At 47.3% G+C, this 14,034-nt stretch overlaps 8 protein-coding genes across 8 annotated transcripts; 5 read left to right on the top strand and 3 right to left on the bottom strand.

Moving 5' to 3' along the window:
* Positions 1 to 1,237: 1,237 nt before the first annotated feature.
* On the bottom strand, positions 1,238 to 2,007 carry DFL_001899 (uncharacterized protein; the record flags this gene model as incomplete). Its single annotated transcript, XM_067630596.1, has 3 exons — positions 1,238 to 1,578; positions 1,640 to 1,931; positions 2,005 to 2,007. The coding sequence occupies 3 exons, from the start codon at positions 2,005 to 2,007 to the stop codon at positions 1,238 to 1,240; spliced, it is 636 nt and encodes a 211-aa protein (XP_067493226.1).
* Positions 2,008 to 2,508: 501 nt separating this feature from the next.
* Positions 2,509 to 3,265, top strand: DFL_001900 (uncharacterized protein; the record flags this gene model as incomplete). Its single annotated transcript, XM_067630599.1, has 2 exons — positions 2,509 to 2,986; positions 3,051 to 3,265. 2 exons carry the CDS (start codon positions 2,509 to 2,511, stop codon positions 3,263 to 3,265), a joined length of 693 nt encoding a protein of 230 aa, XP_067493227.1.
* Positions 3,266 to 3,853: 588 nt separating this feature from the next.
* On the top strand, positions 3,854 to 5,762 carry DFL_001901 (uncharacterized protein; the record flags this gene model as incomplete). The annotated part of the gene is made up of 9 exons (XM_067630600.1): positions 3,854 to 4,145; positions 4,202 to 4,386; positions 4,476 to 4,511; positions 4,574 to 4,726; positions 4,795 to 4,911; positions 4,982 to 5,053; positions 5,369 to 5,435; positions 5,627 to 5,686; positions 5,749 to 5,762. The coding sequence occupies 9 exons, from the start codon at positions 3,854 to 3,856 to the stop codon at positions 5,760 to 5,762; spliced, it is 996 nt and encodes a 331-aa protein (XP_067493228.1).
* A 9-nt stretch (positions 5,763 to 5,771) lies between these two features.
* DFL_001902 (mitochondrial 54S ribosomal protein bL31m) lies at positions 5,772 to 6,428 on the top strand (the record flags this gene model as incomplete). The annotated part of the gene is made up of 1 exon (XM_067630601.1): positions 5,772 to 6,428. One exon carries the CDS (start codon positions 5,772 to 5,774, stop codon positions 6,426 to 6,428), a length of 657 nt encoding a protein of 218 aa, XP_067493229.1.
* A 281-nt stretch (positions 6,429 to 6,709) lies between these two features.
* On the bottom strand, positions 6,710 to 7,973 carry DFL_001903 (uncharacterized protein; the record flags this gene model as incomplete). Its single annotated transcript, XM_067630602.1, has 3 exons — positions 6,710 to 7,473; positions 7,539 to 7,671; positions 7,743 to 7,973. 3 exons carry the CDS (start codon positions 7,971 to 7,973, stop codon positions 6,710 to 6,712), a joined length of 1,128 nt encoding a protein of 375 aa, XP_067493230.1.
* A 288-nt stretch (positions 7,974 to 8,261) lies between these two features.
* DFL_001904 (uncharacterized protein) lies at positions 8,262 to 9,569 on the top strand (the record flags this gene model as incomplete). The annotated part of the gene is made up of 2 exons (XM_067630603.1): positions 8,262 to 8,601; positions 8,665 to 9,569. 2 exons carry the CDS (start codon positions 8,262 to 8,264, stop codon positions 9,567 to 9,569), a joined length of 1,245 nt encoding a protein of 414 aa, XP_067493231.1.
* A 324-nt stretch (positions 9,570 to 9,893) lies between these two features.
* On the top strand, positions 9,894 to 11,008 carry DFL_001905 (uncharacterized protein; the record flags this gene model as incomplete). The annotated part of the gene is made up of 4 exons (XM_067630604.1): positions 9,894 to 9,968; positions 10,027 to 10,151; positions 10,212 to 10,831; positions 10,896 to 11,008. 4 exons carry the CDS (start codon positions 9,894 to 9,896, stop codon positions 11,006 to 11,008), a joined length of 933 nt encoding a protein of 310 aa, XP_067493232.1.
* Positions 11,009 to 11,301: 293 nt separating this feature from the next.
* DFL_001906 (uncharacterized protein) lies at positions 11,302 to 13,925 on the bottom strand (the record flags this gene model as incomplete). Its single annotated transcript, XM_067630605.1, has 8 exons — positions 11,302 to 11,637; positions 11,695 to 11,850; positions 11,904 to 12,390; positions 12,448 to 12,746; positions 12,802 to 13,212; positions 13,273 to 13,333; positions 13,390 to 13,557; positions 13,624 to 13,925. The coding sequence occupies 8 exons, from the start codon at positions 13,923 to 13,925 to the stop codon at positions 11,302 to 11,304; spliced, it is 2,220 nt and encodes a 739-aa protein (XP_067493233.1).
* Between the last annotated feature and the right edge of the window lie 109 nt (positions 13,926 to 14,034).

Here is a 14,034-nt window from a genome sequence, read left to right on the forward strand (position 1 = left end):
AGCTGTTAGTAGCAACAGAGTATTCGTTTAGTAGTAGCTCTTTAGATGGATGTCGACATTGAACTTGATCTTGTGGCCAAAGCACGGCAGAATCGTCCGATTTCTTCGTCGGCAGAATGTGTGATGGAAAAGTTCGGGCTGTCTGGAATGGTTCCTTCGGCGGGTACTGTACTGCTCAGCTGAAGATTCAATTCCCAGCTATCGGTCCGAAAGCTTCCAACAGCATTCCCTGGGATATGGTTGAGCGGTCGCTTTAAGAATCGGACACTACTATATTAGACAATACTATTTGATATCGATGTAGATGATGCTTTTTTTGCTAGGAACGACAGAGCGATGGACGGAAATGTGATAAACCGACGACGCTGTCGAGACAAACAGTGCAGATGGCCAGCGAAAGGAGAGAAAAGCGTGGAGCCCAATCGGATGATACTCTCTTGTATGTACCGTACCATACGTCTCTGTAGAGCTGTGTCGAAAACCGTCGGTCGAATAACTTTGAAAACGAAAAGAAAAAAAGGACCAGGAACAAAAGAAATAGGAATACGCTACTGTCTAATATGAACGGCAGACACACCAGCTAACAATCATAAACATTATTTCCCGCCAGCCCAAACGTAAAGAAAGATGCTTGACAGCGGAGTTTGGAACGGAGGCTCCAAGCTGTGGACCAAGCATACATAGCTCGGCCTGGTAGTGGAAGGCCAAGCCAAGCACCAATGTCCCCGGCCCAAATAGCAGAACCCTGCGTGATCCATTGCCACGACAACCACCAGCGCCTGCACCACACTGCCCCAAACAACACTCACACTTGCTGCGAAGAGCAGGCGAATCCCACGCCTAGATCAGACGATACGATATTACGTATCAGAATCCCGAAGGTTGTGATTCGGGTAAGGCACTTGTATTCGTTTGTAGGCTACATGAGAAATCGATTGTTTGTGGAACTGCTTAGCCATCTCGAACTCCTCCAACCATGATATCAAGCGTGCATGCATCCCGGCCCGGCCAATTAATATTGTAGATATCATTATTACACTCCAGAAACCGGGCCGTTACAATAAATAAAAAAATTAAAAAAATTAAAAAAAAATTAAAAAAACGATCCTCAGCATGCGTGTAAAAAAAGCAGACCGCCATGTCCCTAAAGCAATACGTAACCAGAACTCCAATTCTCGAATAGTTTTTAATCGATGCCGGCGATCAAAACAGCCATTGACGGAGCTTGGATCTTGAGCTACTCCTGCACCTCCGCCTTCCCACAAACAGTATCCACAAATTCTCTGTATCTAAACTTGTCACCTCCCATCCCAAGACCCTTCTTATTGGTCCACCCCCTACAAGCCTTTTCAACCTCATCTTCCCTCATTCCCATATCCAAAAGAGCTTCCTTCAACAAATCCAGGTTGACAACACCATCGTCGTTCTCGTCGAATGCGGAGAATGCTGCTAATATATCATCTCGAGGTGAAAATGCAGACAGATGAGTAGTCAAAGTTGTCAAATATGATGCAAGGTTGAACGGTGTCGGGACATTGGAGAAATAAGTCGACAAAAGAGTCGGGGTTGGATCTTGTCCTGTACAGCTTGTCAGCTTCCCAACTACATCCTCTCTCTATATATATATATATCAACCAACCCAAGCTATTAAGCATGGCACTCAAATCATCCTTGTTGATAACTCCATCGCCATCCTTATCCAGCACCTGGAAGCTCTCCCTCAGCTCCTGAATCTGGGGTTGTGTCAACTGGTTCATGGCATTTGGTGTCGCCTTTCGCTGGTTATATGAACTCGGTGGGCTGTTCACAGCACTCGGGGACTTTCCAGGTGAAAACTGGCTGTTCGACGGCCGGAATGGGCGATTCGACGGGGAAGTTGGGGAGAAGAAGCCCAGCGGCGAGGGCTTCACGTTTCGAGGGGGTGTCTGGAACTATACACACAAGCATGGCACCGTTAGAAGAGTTCGTTCCCGACGGTAGGAAGTGAATGTATGGGAGACTTACCATTTTGCTGATTATGTGCGATGTGCGATGCGATAGGCGCTTGATGCAGACTTGCGACGAGAATATATGTGAGAATATGCCGGCCAGTTGGCTGTCGCAGCGATAGACGCTGAATGTGTTGCTGCGTGGTTGCTACAACAACGCCAGCACCAGCGCATAGCTCAGTCACCCAGCTCCGGATCCATGCGACAGAAAATCTCCTGATCCCGTGACCTTTTTCATTTTCAAAATTCCGGGTGTCCTCAAACATGGTTCACTATTTGTTCAAAATGATCCGGGCATTCGATTGATGCTAAAATCAAGCCATTTGATGGCGAATTGAGCCCGGGGGTTCCTGAAAGTGTGATGAACGGCCATTGCAAATGAAAGCGGGGGTGCCTTTGTGTGTTGCGCCACAACACATCTTCGTCCTTTCGTTCTTTCGTCGGCCGAAAATTTCCTGAACTGAGGGCTGTTTCAATCTTCAAATCTTTTATGACAGAGTCCCATCACATCCGCATCGCCATGAGCAATCGCATCCCACATACAATAGCCCGGCGGCTAATCCGGCCTCAAACATCCTCGCCGTTTACCACGTACCCCTTATCCCGCTCTCATTATCTATACTACGAACCTCCCCGCCGACACCTCTCCGTAAACTCTTTCATTCCTCGAGTATTCTCTCCAACATGGTGGTCCCAACATCTTCCACAGGGACTCTTTAAATCTTCTACGAAATCTTCAGCAGAGACGGTGAAACGAAAATGGAATCCAGCATGGGGATATATCCTTCTGGCACTATTCGTAGGGTCACAATCCCTCAACATAATGGCTTTGCGACAGGAGTCGCAGGTCTTCATTCGACGGTCGGATGCTAGGATTGAGACTCTAAGGGAGATTGTTGAGAATATACAGAAGGGGAGGTGGGCACCGGATGGTGAGGAGGTCCAGAGAGCTCTGAGGTTAGGGAAGCCGGAGCGTGACGACCGACAGTGGGAAGAAGGTGAGTTTGTAATCCGTCAAGTTGATACAATTCTTAGCTTAGCTGACGGTTGGATATGATACAGTGATGAAAGAGATCGAAGAAGAGGACCTCAGATGGCAGCAGGAGGCCCAGAGGCAGAGAGAACGTATTGAACGGCAAGAGGCAGCCAAAGCGAAATTCGCAGCACTGGCAAGCCCGACAGCATATGCCGACTCGACGACATCAGAGGATGGTTCATCCGGAGCGGTTCCCTCTCGACCGAAGAAGAAAATTACGGCGGACGATTACTTTATGTAATCCCCTCTCATTCCATGGATCCACATACGTACCAGGGAAACTGTAAATATATGACCGGAGTAGGAGATATGGTGTACTATATAATGTATTATACGAGCATAGACAATACCCATTTTTACGCATTCAATTTCGATTTTAATATTTTCTTGCATTGGCGATGCCGGCAGAGGGCCGAAAGCGCATTGGCGTTATGGCGGGGTTGCAATTGGCGGGGTTGCCCCAAAACGTCACCCAGTTTGGTGACATCGGATCCGCGAATGGACGCGAATGGAACCCGCAAAATAACTTGCTTCTAATTCTCCAGCCTGGCGATAAACATCTCGCTCTTCAGTTAACCTCATTTCGATCCACTTCTTAGCCGTAGAAAACAAGTATCAATCGTATCTAGAGCTCTGCGCCAAACAGACGACGACTCGTAAGCTCAATAAAGCAAGCGACTAAGCTAGTACGTTGACCACAAGCACTATTTATAAGCATATATTTCGTCGGATTATTCGATGGATCGAGAGTTTAATTAAGAACGCAATCCCGAAAACCGTTACTAACATCAAAATCACCCGCCGCGCCGCAGTACGCAGATCCACAAAAATGACATTCGAAACCAATGCTACAGTCGCCTCCTTCGGCGGAAAGCTACTCAAGCTATCCCACAATTCCACCGTCATCGGGTCCAAGATGAACCTTAATCTTTACCTCCCGCCACAAGCTGTCGCGGGGAGCAAAGTACCATGGATATTCTATCTCGCCGGGTTGACTTGCACCGGTGATAATGGCGCGGAGAAGGGATTCTTTCAACAATCGGCTGCTAAGAGTGGGGTTGGGATCGTATACCCGGATACTTCTCCAAGGGAGCCGAGATACGACGGTGATGACGCTTCTTGTATGCACATTATGAGATATTATCGATGGATATTAGTGCTGATATAAATCGAACAGGGGACTTTGGCCGAGCCGCAGGGTTCTACATCAATGCTACCAAGGCACCGTATAGCGAGACATACAAGATGGAAAGCTACATCATCGATGAGCTGTATGATGCCCTACCGAAGGCATTTTCGCTGGATCCCACTAGAGTTAGCATTATGGGACATAGCATGGGCGGGCATGGCGCTCTAACCTTGGTGGGTTTTTCTCAACCTTTCAACTTTAGATCCACTCCAGGAGATCTCGAGGGGCGAAAGATGCTAACGAGTCATTTCGGCGAGGAAAGTACTTGAAATATCCACAAAAGTTCAAGAGTGTGAGTGTAAGTATCTGCTTTCACAATAAGCCTCATGAAAACCTTTATGTTAAAACATATGCATTTAGGCCTTCGCACCGATATCGAATCCAATCAATTGTCCGTGGGGTCAGAAGGCGTTCGCTGGCTACTTTGGCGATGACGAGGAGGCATGGAAGAAGCATGACGCCACCGAGCTCGTCAAGTCCCATAAGGGTGCGCTCGATGTACTAATCGACGTGGTACGTACTTTCTGACCCCCTCGTACAAAGGGTTAGAATTCATATATTGACAATATATTCCTCCATAGGGTACTGGCGACAATTTCTACAAGCAGAAGCAGCTACTGCCGGAGAACCTTGAAGCCGCCGCCAAAGAAGCTGGACACTCGGTTGGCCCCAATGGTTTGAATGTCAGGTATCAGGAGGTGAGATCAAGATCCCGTCAAGGCTCTTTATTTGCCAAAGCCCCGTTAACGACGATTTCCGATTTCATAGGATTACGATCACTCGTATTATTTCATTTCAACCTTTGCTTCCGACCACGTAGAGCACCATACAAAGTTCTTGGTGAGCCAGTCGAATCTGATCGATCTATAGATCAATGTAGCACCTTTCCATGCACGGTATTCATCATCTGGGGCCCACCCTTTAGTGGCCTCGGATCTCCTACCAGGAGTATTTTAGTACCTTAATGTAAGAAAGAAAAGAAAAAGAAAAAAACTTGGTATATATACTTAAGCAGTGGGGATAAGACTACTTAAGTACTCGGGCATTCTATGGGAGAAAAATACCCAAGAATGGTTTAAATAGTTGAACGCCAAAGTCTACAAACCCAAGCTCTATAATCGAGAATTCGAAACAAGGCTTAATACCGAGCTCTAGTGTGGTCTATATGTAACAATCAAAATACCTATCATAATTAATGGAGATATAAATTTACCGTCTCCTGGTAAGCCGAAAGAGCGAGTGTAAGATTGTAAATTAGCTAGAATAATGAAATCTAGTTAAGCTACTGTTCTCGGGTGGGGTGGTGTTGAGTTTGTTGCAATCTTTTTCACATTTTGAGCCGCATCACGAATTGAGCTTGCATTGCTTCAATCCCAACCCTGTCGAGAGACTTCTCAGATTATCGCGACCCAGGTCTCCGCGGGCCACAACAAAACCCCTCCCTCCGCTGTTACAATAGTCATCCGTTTACAGGTTAGCGACTCTCAATTGATCCGTATCATTACCTTCCATCCCACTAACCTACATATTCACAGTCACACATCGATAGCATCCCACAATGTCGACAGCATCCCTCCGCCCCATCCTACGGAGCACCACCTCCTCCCTAAAATCCCGCTCCCTCCCCTCATTCGCTCTCACAAAAACCCAACACCGAACAGCAACCGAAATCCGTCGTCCGGACCGACGGTACCAATTCGAACAACTCGTCATCCTCTCGGACGGTTCATCTTACAAACAACTCACATCCTCCCCACAAGGCGTCTTCCGCTCCAACAAGGACGTACGAAACCATATTCTCTGGAATCCAACTTCAGAGTCCCTTGCAAACGTTGAGGAGGATGAAGCCGGCCGGTTGAGGAAGTTTCGAGAAAAGTTCGGAACAGGGTTTGATGCTTCCAGAGCAATGGCTGAGGAAGCGGGTGATACGGATGCCGTGAAGAACATGGATAGATATTGGCAAGATGGGGGGATGATGGATGAGGGGGATGTAGAGGTATGGAAGAATGAGATTGAGAGGAAGAAGGCGGAAGCTGAGGCTCCGGAACAACCACCGCAGGAACAGGCTCCTCAGGAGAACCTGTTCGGGTTGATCAGTGGTACTTATGCTGCGCCAAAGTTGACGGATTTCGGTAGGAGAGCCAGGAGGGCGAAGAAGAATGTGGGAAATGTTACGCCGTCGGAGGGAGGAAGGCCGGGGGGTGGGAAGCAATAGTGTGAAACGATAGGTTGTAAATAAGTTGTAAATATTGGGTGTAATATATCCGGCTTTGGCGGTAATCTATCGCATTGTATGATTTAAATACATGTCCGCTATACGTGGGAGGGGAGGAGCGAGAATCCGGTTCGGATTCAAGACGCTTATGAAGTGATGTGTCTTTGCAACACTATACGTCTAGATTTTGGGTGTGAAATATATACAGGTAAGAGAAACTCCTTGCTAACTCAGCGTATCGTACAAATGCCGCCACCACCAATCGCCAGGGCTAAATATACCTACTCGATTTCAGTAATAACATCGGACCTCCTCCTCTTCATAAATTTGAAGTCCACGGACGGATCGTCCAGTAGTACCTTCTGACCGGCTTCAACCATGCTCACGTCGAAAACATTCTCCGTCCGATGTCTGACATATTTGCCGTTACGGTATGTCTGTGCCATTTCCCTCTCTAATCTCTCACCCTGCAAATGGAATCTCCTCCGCTCTGCAGGCCTATCACCGATAGCACCGTACACGTCCATAACCTCTGCAATAATGATCCTATGATCGCCAGCAGTGACAACCTTCCTAAGTTGGCATCCCAGCGATGCTAGCAGCACATTAGGTATTAATCGAATACCGTATCCAGTCCTGTACACCGGCATATCTTTAAATGGCCCCGAGAGCGGTCTAAATTTTGGTTCCATTTTTTGGTTCGGCATCTGCCTCTGCACATACGGACTCGGATTTTCATGAACAGCTCTCAAACCATCAGATCCATCGCGACGAGGTAAATCGGCATCAGGGTCAAGTTCAGAGGCTTTTATCGGTGGGCGGGCGTTAAACAGCGCGCATATTTTCGCAGCGTTGATATGCTGGCATAGAACGTTGACGACAAATAGTTCTCGGTCGAGGATTATTTGGCCAGTTGTGGAGGGGAATTTGACATTAAAGGAGATTAAGGGCACCGGGTCCATGGATACGGTATTGAAAGAGGATATGGTCATTCCGTTCCATGTTTTCGGGTCGTCTGGGTCCGAGTATGCCGTTATCAGGGTGACTAAGTTGAACAACCTCGTGTCAGCTGGTTGGGATTTCGATGGGTTACAATAGCGTCATCCTTACGGGGATATAGTACTCTTCTCATCTGTATCCGTAGCTGTTCTGATATGGGCAAATATGGTCCAGCTCCCATCTCTTCGGGCAATATTTCTTCGCCTTCTGCACGTTGTTCGATTTGCGAAAGTACCGTACCGCTCTACCCGGAGGCAAAATGATTAGGATCCAAATATACAACATATCTTCATAACCGTAGAAATTATAGGATACCTGAGTCATCCGGTATACTGTTTTGTATCTTTCAACGATCGGTTTGATCTTTCTTGGACTAGGAAATTCCATCTCGCTGAACATATCGTTGATATCGTCACTCGATGACGGTGCCGTGCTAGAGTTATTGCGCCGTAGCAGAGCAGCAGCTGGCCGGGTAGTTCGGAAATTTCGGAGGCAGCTCGAACATATTGACTGTCTGTTGACTAACGAAGCCAATGACCGTGACATTGTGGTGGTTGTTATTATCGTTTGGTGTTTGAATGCAATGCCGTCGAGAATCAAGGCTTTGTCGGTTGTGTGGTGGGGTGTTGAAGATTGGATATCGAATTGGATCCGAAAAGCTTTGTGCCTGGATCTTTTTCAACATCAGGGCTTGGCAGGCCCGAGTTCAATTCGCCAGTCTATCTGGAACAGGTACCCATTAAAAATTACCTATTCCTTTCTTACTTTCACATCAAATCCAATTCGACGGAAATATCACACCTATTTCGATAAGGAGGGTGGAATCGAACACCCATGTCAGTATATTTTCGAACCGTTGCGCCATATCGACCGCGGATTTCAATACTTCAACGACGGTTGTATGGTTCCAAGACTTCAGAACAAGTGAATGAAGATGTATTGAAAATTTTGGAGGATATCTCGGCTCTGGAGCTTAAGGACCCAAAACAGATATTCGATGACGACATTATCTCTCGGGTAGAAGATATCGACTTTGGGGAGGATGGATTGCCTGTATCACCAATAATGGATGGCAAGGCGTGGAAGCGCAGGTTCAAGCAGCCAAGGAAGTTGAAGAAATGTCATCCATCGGAAATGACAGAAGAAGACTGGAAGTTGATGAAGAACCCTTACGGTGGGTGAAAATATTACTATCCGTACATGTTGACAACTATCTAACGTATTATCATATCACCAGCAAATACATTGATCTCCGCCGTCCGCCAGGACGGATACTACAGACGTGTATTCCCTACTTTCTTCCTCCAAAAGATGCACGCCTTTGTCAACCCCGAGACCAAAGTGCCATGGCTTCTTCCTATGGGGATAAGATCTCGAGATGAGACAAAAGTCGTCACAGGAATATCAAAATATGTAGGTGGAAACCACCAGCATATCGAGTTCTTGAAGAGCAAGAGGTGGAGGAAGTTACAAGACACGCGATTTGTGACATCAGCCGTTTGGAGGTTGGATATGGAAGATTTTATCCTAAAACAACTACGAAATAGGGTTTACGATGAGGTTGCGGCGAGTCAGAGATGGATTATGAGTGCTAATAGGGATGGTGGGAAGTGGGAGGATATGCAGATTGGATGCTTGTTGGTCTGGGAGAACGGGGATCCTAATTTCCAAGTGCCCGTGGATTCTGAAGAGGCGAGTGCTGGAGAAATGACTCCTCGGGACAAAGTCAAACCTACGTTAGTGGAAGAAGAAGTAAAGGAGGAAGGAGAAGTGAAAGAAGAGGAGGAAGCAGTGAAAGAGGAGGAAGAAAGAGAAGCGGCAGGGGACGAGGTAGTCATGCATGAAGATATTCAGGCGAAATCTACCGCCGCAGCCCTGGAGGTCGCCGCATCAAGAACACTAGTCGAAGTCAAAGGCAAGCTCGTACCCAGCTATAAAATGCACCTCCTTCTCGGAAGGACAAGAGCGGCGGAGTTGAAAAAACAGCTCAAGATTGAGGATGCTGTCCGAAAGAACATTATATTGATCTCCCAGCGGACAGTGAAGGTCCAGATGTGGTTGTGGAGGCTTTCCGGTTATGCACGACAGCCCGAAACGTCACTGTTCGAAGAGTATGACATGAAAGGCAGCCATGACGGATAGAATAACTGGCATCCATTCAAACCCACGGATATCGGACGGAGCATTAACCCAAGGCTCTGTCCCCCGCATGCGCATTGTGTGGTCAACGGAACGCGAACGATATCTAACTATCACATGCCGCAACACCAAATGGTGGCTCGCGTACATTCCCGGAAGAAGAACCTCTCAGCCCTTGCATTAACCCTCCCTCTTCCAACGACATTCACTCCGCTCTCTGTTCTGGCGATTTGCAGATATATTATCCTTTTGCGCCGCGTGGCCTTTAGATACTAATTTTTATTGTTTTGTTCTGTTTTTACTATCCCTCCTCAAGAATTCAGAAAAATGGCCACTATCGCTACCGAAGAAACCGAAATCGTCCTTAAAGACGGACACAAGCTCTTCGCGAAAGAGTGGAAGGTATGTTTGTTAGGAGTTCCCTAGACTCGGGGTCTAGAGACTGATGAATGGGTCCTAGACACCCGAAGCTCCAGTCGCATCGGTGGTTTTTCTACACGGATTCTCAGACCACTGCGGTGCATATTACGATCTCTTCCCAGATCTTGCGAATCGGGGCATTAATGTCTATGCTTTCGACCAACGGTACGAATATTATCAGCTTTGCCGCTTTTTCTAGAATAAGTCGCTGATAACTGGTTTCAGTGGCTGGGGAAAGTCGTCGTTGGAAAAGAAGCATTGGGGTCTTACCGGTGGAACCGCAGATATTTTCGCCGACCTCGATGAAATAATTACTGCTAGATTAGCATGGAGCGAGTCGCAACCTTCCCGACCGCCAGTCTTCTTGCTTGGTCATTCTGCAGGCGGCGCTTTAACACTGACGTATGCGTACTCCGGTTCTTTGCGATCTAAACTTGCCGGTTTCGCGGCCTTCTCACCGTTCATTTCTCTATCTCCGGCGGAGAAGCCTAACCCTCTCGTCGTTCTGGTTGGGAAACTAGCATCGCGGGTCATGCCGAATTTCCAGATGCTGAATAAGCTCGATCCCAACAATGTTTCCCGTGACCCAGCCGTCTGCAAGACATTTGCGGAAGATAAACTTTGCCATGATACCGGTACCCTAGCAGGTTTGGCGGGAATGTTGGAGCGGGGCGCACGTCTTTTGGAGGCCGAGTACGTCAAGAAATTTGACAAGAAGAAGCCAGTCATCGTCCTCCATGGGAATGCCGACAAGGTTACGGACTTCAATGCGAGCAAACAGTTCTTTGCTTTATTGGAGGCGGAGGACAAGGAGTTCAAGGAATATGATGGATGGTATCACAAATGTAAGCCCCTCTGTTTTGGATATTGGGTGAAGTTTTAGAATCGGACGCTAATCGGCCTTTACAGTGCACGCGGACTTGCCAGAGAACCGACAGGAGTTTTCGGGTCATATTGCGGATTGGGTGCTGAAGAGAACAGACGCTATTAAAAAAGCAGAGGTTCCTACTGCAAACCTTTGAGGTCGTATGTAGCAGAGCAGACCTAGGGAATCTTGGTTCCACGATCCTGATAATGATCCTCGTCTCCTTCACATTATTCCCTTTAATTACAAGTAGTTAATATTCAAGGCTCGTGCAGCAATGAAGAAACACGCAACCATAATGATCCACGCTAAAAGCACAAAGACAGAAGAAAAAGAAAAGGAACTATCACTCGCACATATGCTACAAGTACCTGAGATACAACCCCGGTTCTGAAATGCCGGGAATAAAACGGGCAAGAAAATCACAAGAAAAGTCTAAAAGATTCAAAATCACAATCCGCCTCTACCGACCGTTCCAAAGGTTGTGAATCTAGAAACACCGGCTGCTGTGGTTGGTGTTGTGGTAGTTGAAAAGCTACCCATGCCATTTGCACCCTCCGTGGCAACAGGACTGAAGCCCCCACTGTTCTCTTTCTCTTGTTTTAGGCGAATGTACGCCAGACGTTGGAAGCGGTTCATGTTATTGAAGAAGTGTCGGCCTGCCATATGGGTACTGATTTTCTCGAGCAGCTCAACAACTGCAAACCTTACTTTTTGGCTTGGATGGAAAAGACCGAAAGCGATTGGGAAAATGCCATTCTGGGTTTCGGGGATTACACATAAAAGCTGCAAATTTTCGATTAGGAAATGCCAATTTTTGAATGAACCGGCGGAGTTTCGTACCTGATTTATTTCCTCGTAGTCGTCGACATAGTGTTTAAGAACCATATATATCTTCTCCGAATCCTCGCGAGAAAGCCGTAGAACCCTCAGCCGATCGATTTGGTGATGCAAGTCGACTATTTTTATAGGTTTGGCTTGATATAGTTGTGCGGATTCCTAGGCAATGTCAGCAAGGTTTACATCTCCCCAGTTATCCAGGACGTACGTACCTGTACGAGGGTAAGGTAACTTCTGGTGCCCCTCCACCCCTCTATTCTCGCCGCGTTCGCCGTCAAGTCACGAGTCTTCAAGGCTTCGTCCGCCCACACATAACCATGCCCCTTAATAACATGGTTTTCTTCATGTCCTATCCAGAGAGCAGATGCGCCGTACACTACCTCCTCGAACGCAGTCGCCATACGAGTAAACCGTAGCACCCAGTCCCTCCACCTCGCCCTGACAGCCCATTCTCCGAACCTCGAGGATATACAATGCAGAATATCGTCCATGAATGCGTTATCCATTGTATCATGTTTGACGTAATCAGCGACGCCCATGTTTGGATTTAGGTTGAAGAAAGAGAGACCATCGGTTAAAGGAGGAGGCTTGAGCTCCGGGGAGATTTTTATTCGACCGCTATCAATGTCGCAGAGAACGTCCCACCAACGGGCCTGGTTCGCAAACATGGGGTTGATAACCCCTGCGATAAATCCATTGCTATACGTGGATTAGCAAAAACGGCCTTCGGGTTTCGGGTTGCAGATTCGTCCTTACACATAGAGAAGCTCTTCGATTTTGGAGATATCGGTGTACGGGAAGGCATGACGGGTAAAGCCTTTTAGAACGCCGCCACTCGCTAGGTAACATGCCGCCAGGACGTGGTTAGCGACCTCGCCGGATGGCCTACCGTGGCCGAGAAATACGATTCGCTTCTGCGTGAGCAATGCGTTTACAAGTACTATTACGGGATGAGTGTAAGGCCCATTCGTAGTCAGGTGAGGATGCAGAGGAAATGGCTGTGGGTTTTGTGAGTGAGGTGTAGAAAATGTTGTGATAAGTTGAATTAAAGAAAACTGCAAAGATCGTTAGAAGTTTTTTCCATGGTAGTGCAACGAATAGGGGCAGTACATCTCCAACTGTTTCCGGCATTACAGCCACGGGGACCTTTATGGGAATCTTGACGCCTTTGTATGTAACCGACGTTTCATATTCATGGCTATCCCGTATCTTACCGAGCTTCCCGTTTATCAACTTGTTTCGTTGGCTGCCTGGTCCAATTTCGAAATACGTTGTGCGGGTTGCTCCGTCGGGTGTCGTTACAGCCTGTTCACCTGCGGCATCTGGGGCCGGCGGCATCATTTCCTCGAACTTTTCGATAAACATTTCCTTGTTTTCCGACGTTGCAAGTATTTGTCTCTCAAACACAGAAAGGCGAGGTATGCAGCTCATGTCCATCGTATTCACAGCGACGAATACTTCAGCCAGTGTTTCCTGTGTCGGTTTTTTAAAATACTCCTCGAGGGCTAGCAGGAGAATTGGCTTTGGGATTCTTAGTATATATATCTATGCCAAAATTCGGAGGACTTTCAAGTGATTAACCTTATATATGTGTAAAAATGAGTGCCTTGTACAAATAGCCATTGCTTTCACCTTTGCACCTCTTGAAGAATGTTAGCATGGTTCGAAATATGAGCTATTAGGGGAAATGTCTCGTGCCTCTTTACTCGGCTGTCACGTTTTGTATTGACAAGATTAAGAACATATATTAGGGGTTGCTGTCCCGGATCGTCTTCTGTCTCTTCTTCTTCTTTATGGAGAAAGAATATCGTCCAGTCCTGGTTCCGTCGATGTGTTTGATCTGGTAACATAAGTTCCGCTAACATGCTGTAGGTTCACATATAATGTGAGCTTCAGAAGCACATCTTAGCGTAGGATCGTTAGGAAACATACTGCTCGTCACCACTTATCGGCGCCGGATACTGATGTTCCATTGTCGGTCCCTCATCAATTGAGAACTCGGCGACGAGAATATAATCGACATGTAATGGCTGCTGTAGCTCCATGTCTGATCTTTGGGATTGTTGAGACTGAGATTGCTGAGGTTGCTGGTACTGGTGTGACTGCTGGGACTGGTAACTCGCTCGCTGGGCACTGCTCTCCTCAGAAGTACTGGTTGGCATACTAATTCCAGACTCGCTGCCTCGGCCGTTGCTCTCCATATCGTAGAGCGTGTCATCGTCGGTCGCCTCCATTATGTATGCAGCGATTTATGCGTATGCAAGTCGGACGGCGGCCTGGTCTCCGCCGATCTACCTAACCCCGGCTCTAACTAGGGGTTCCGAACCAAAGTGCGGGCAATGC

The sequence above is a fragment of the Arthrobotrys flagrans genome (assembly GCF_004000055.1).
Source record: "Arthrobotrys flagrans strain CBS H-5679 chromosome Unknown unitig_3, whole genome shotgun sequence".
NCBI lineage: Eukaryota > Fungi > Ascomycota > Orbiliomycetes > Orbiliales > Orbiliaceae > Arthrobotrys > Arthrobotrys flagrans.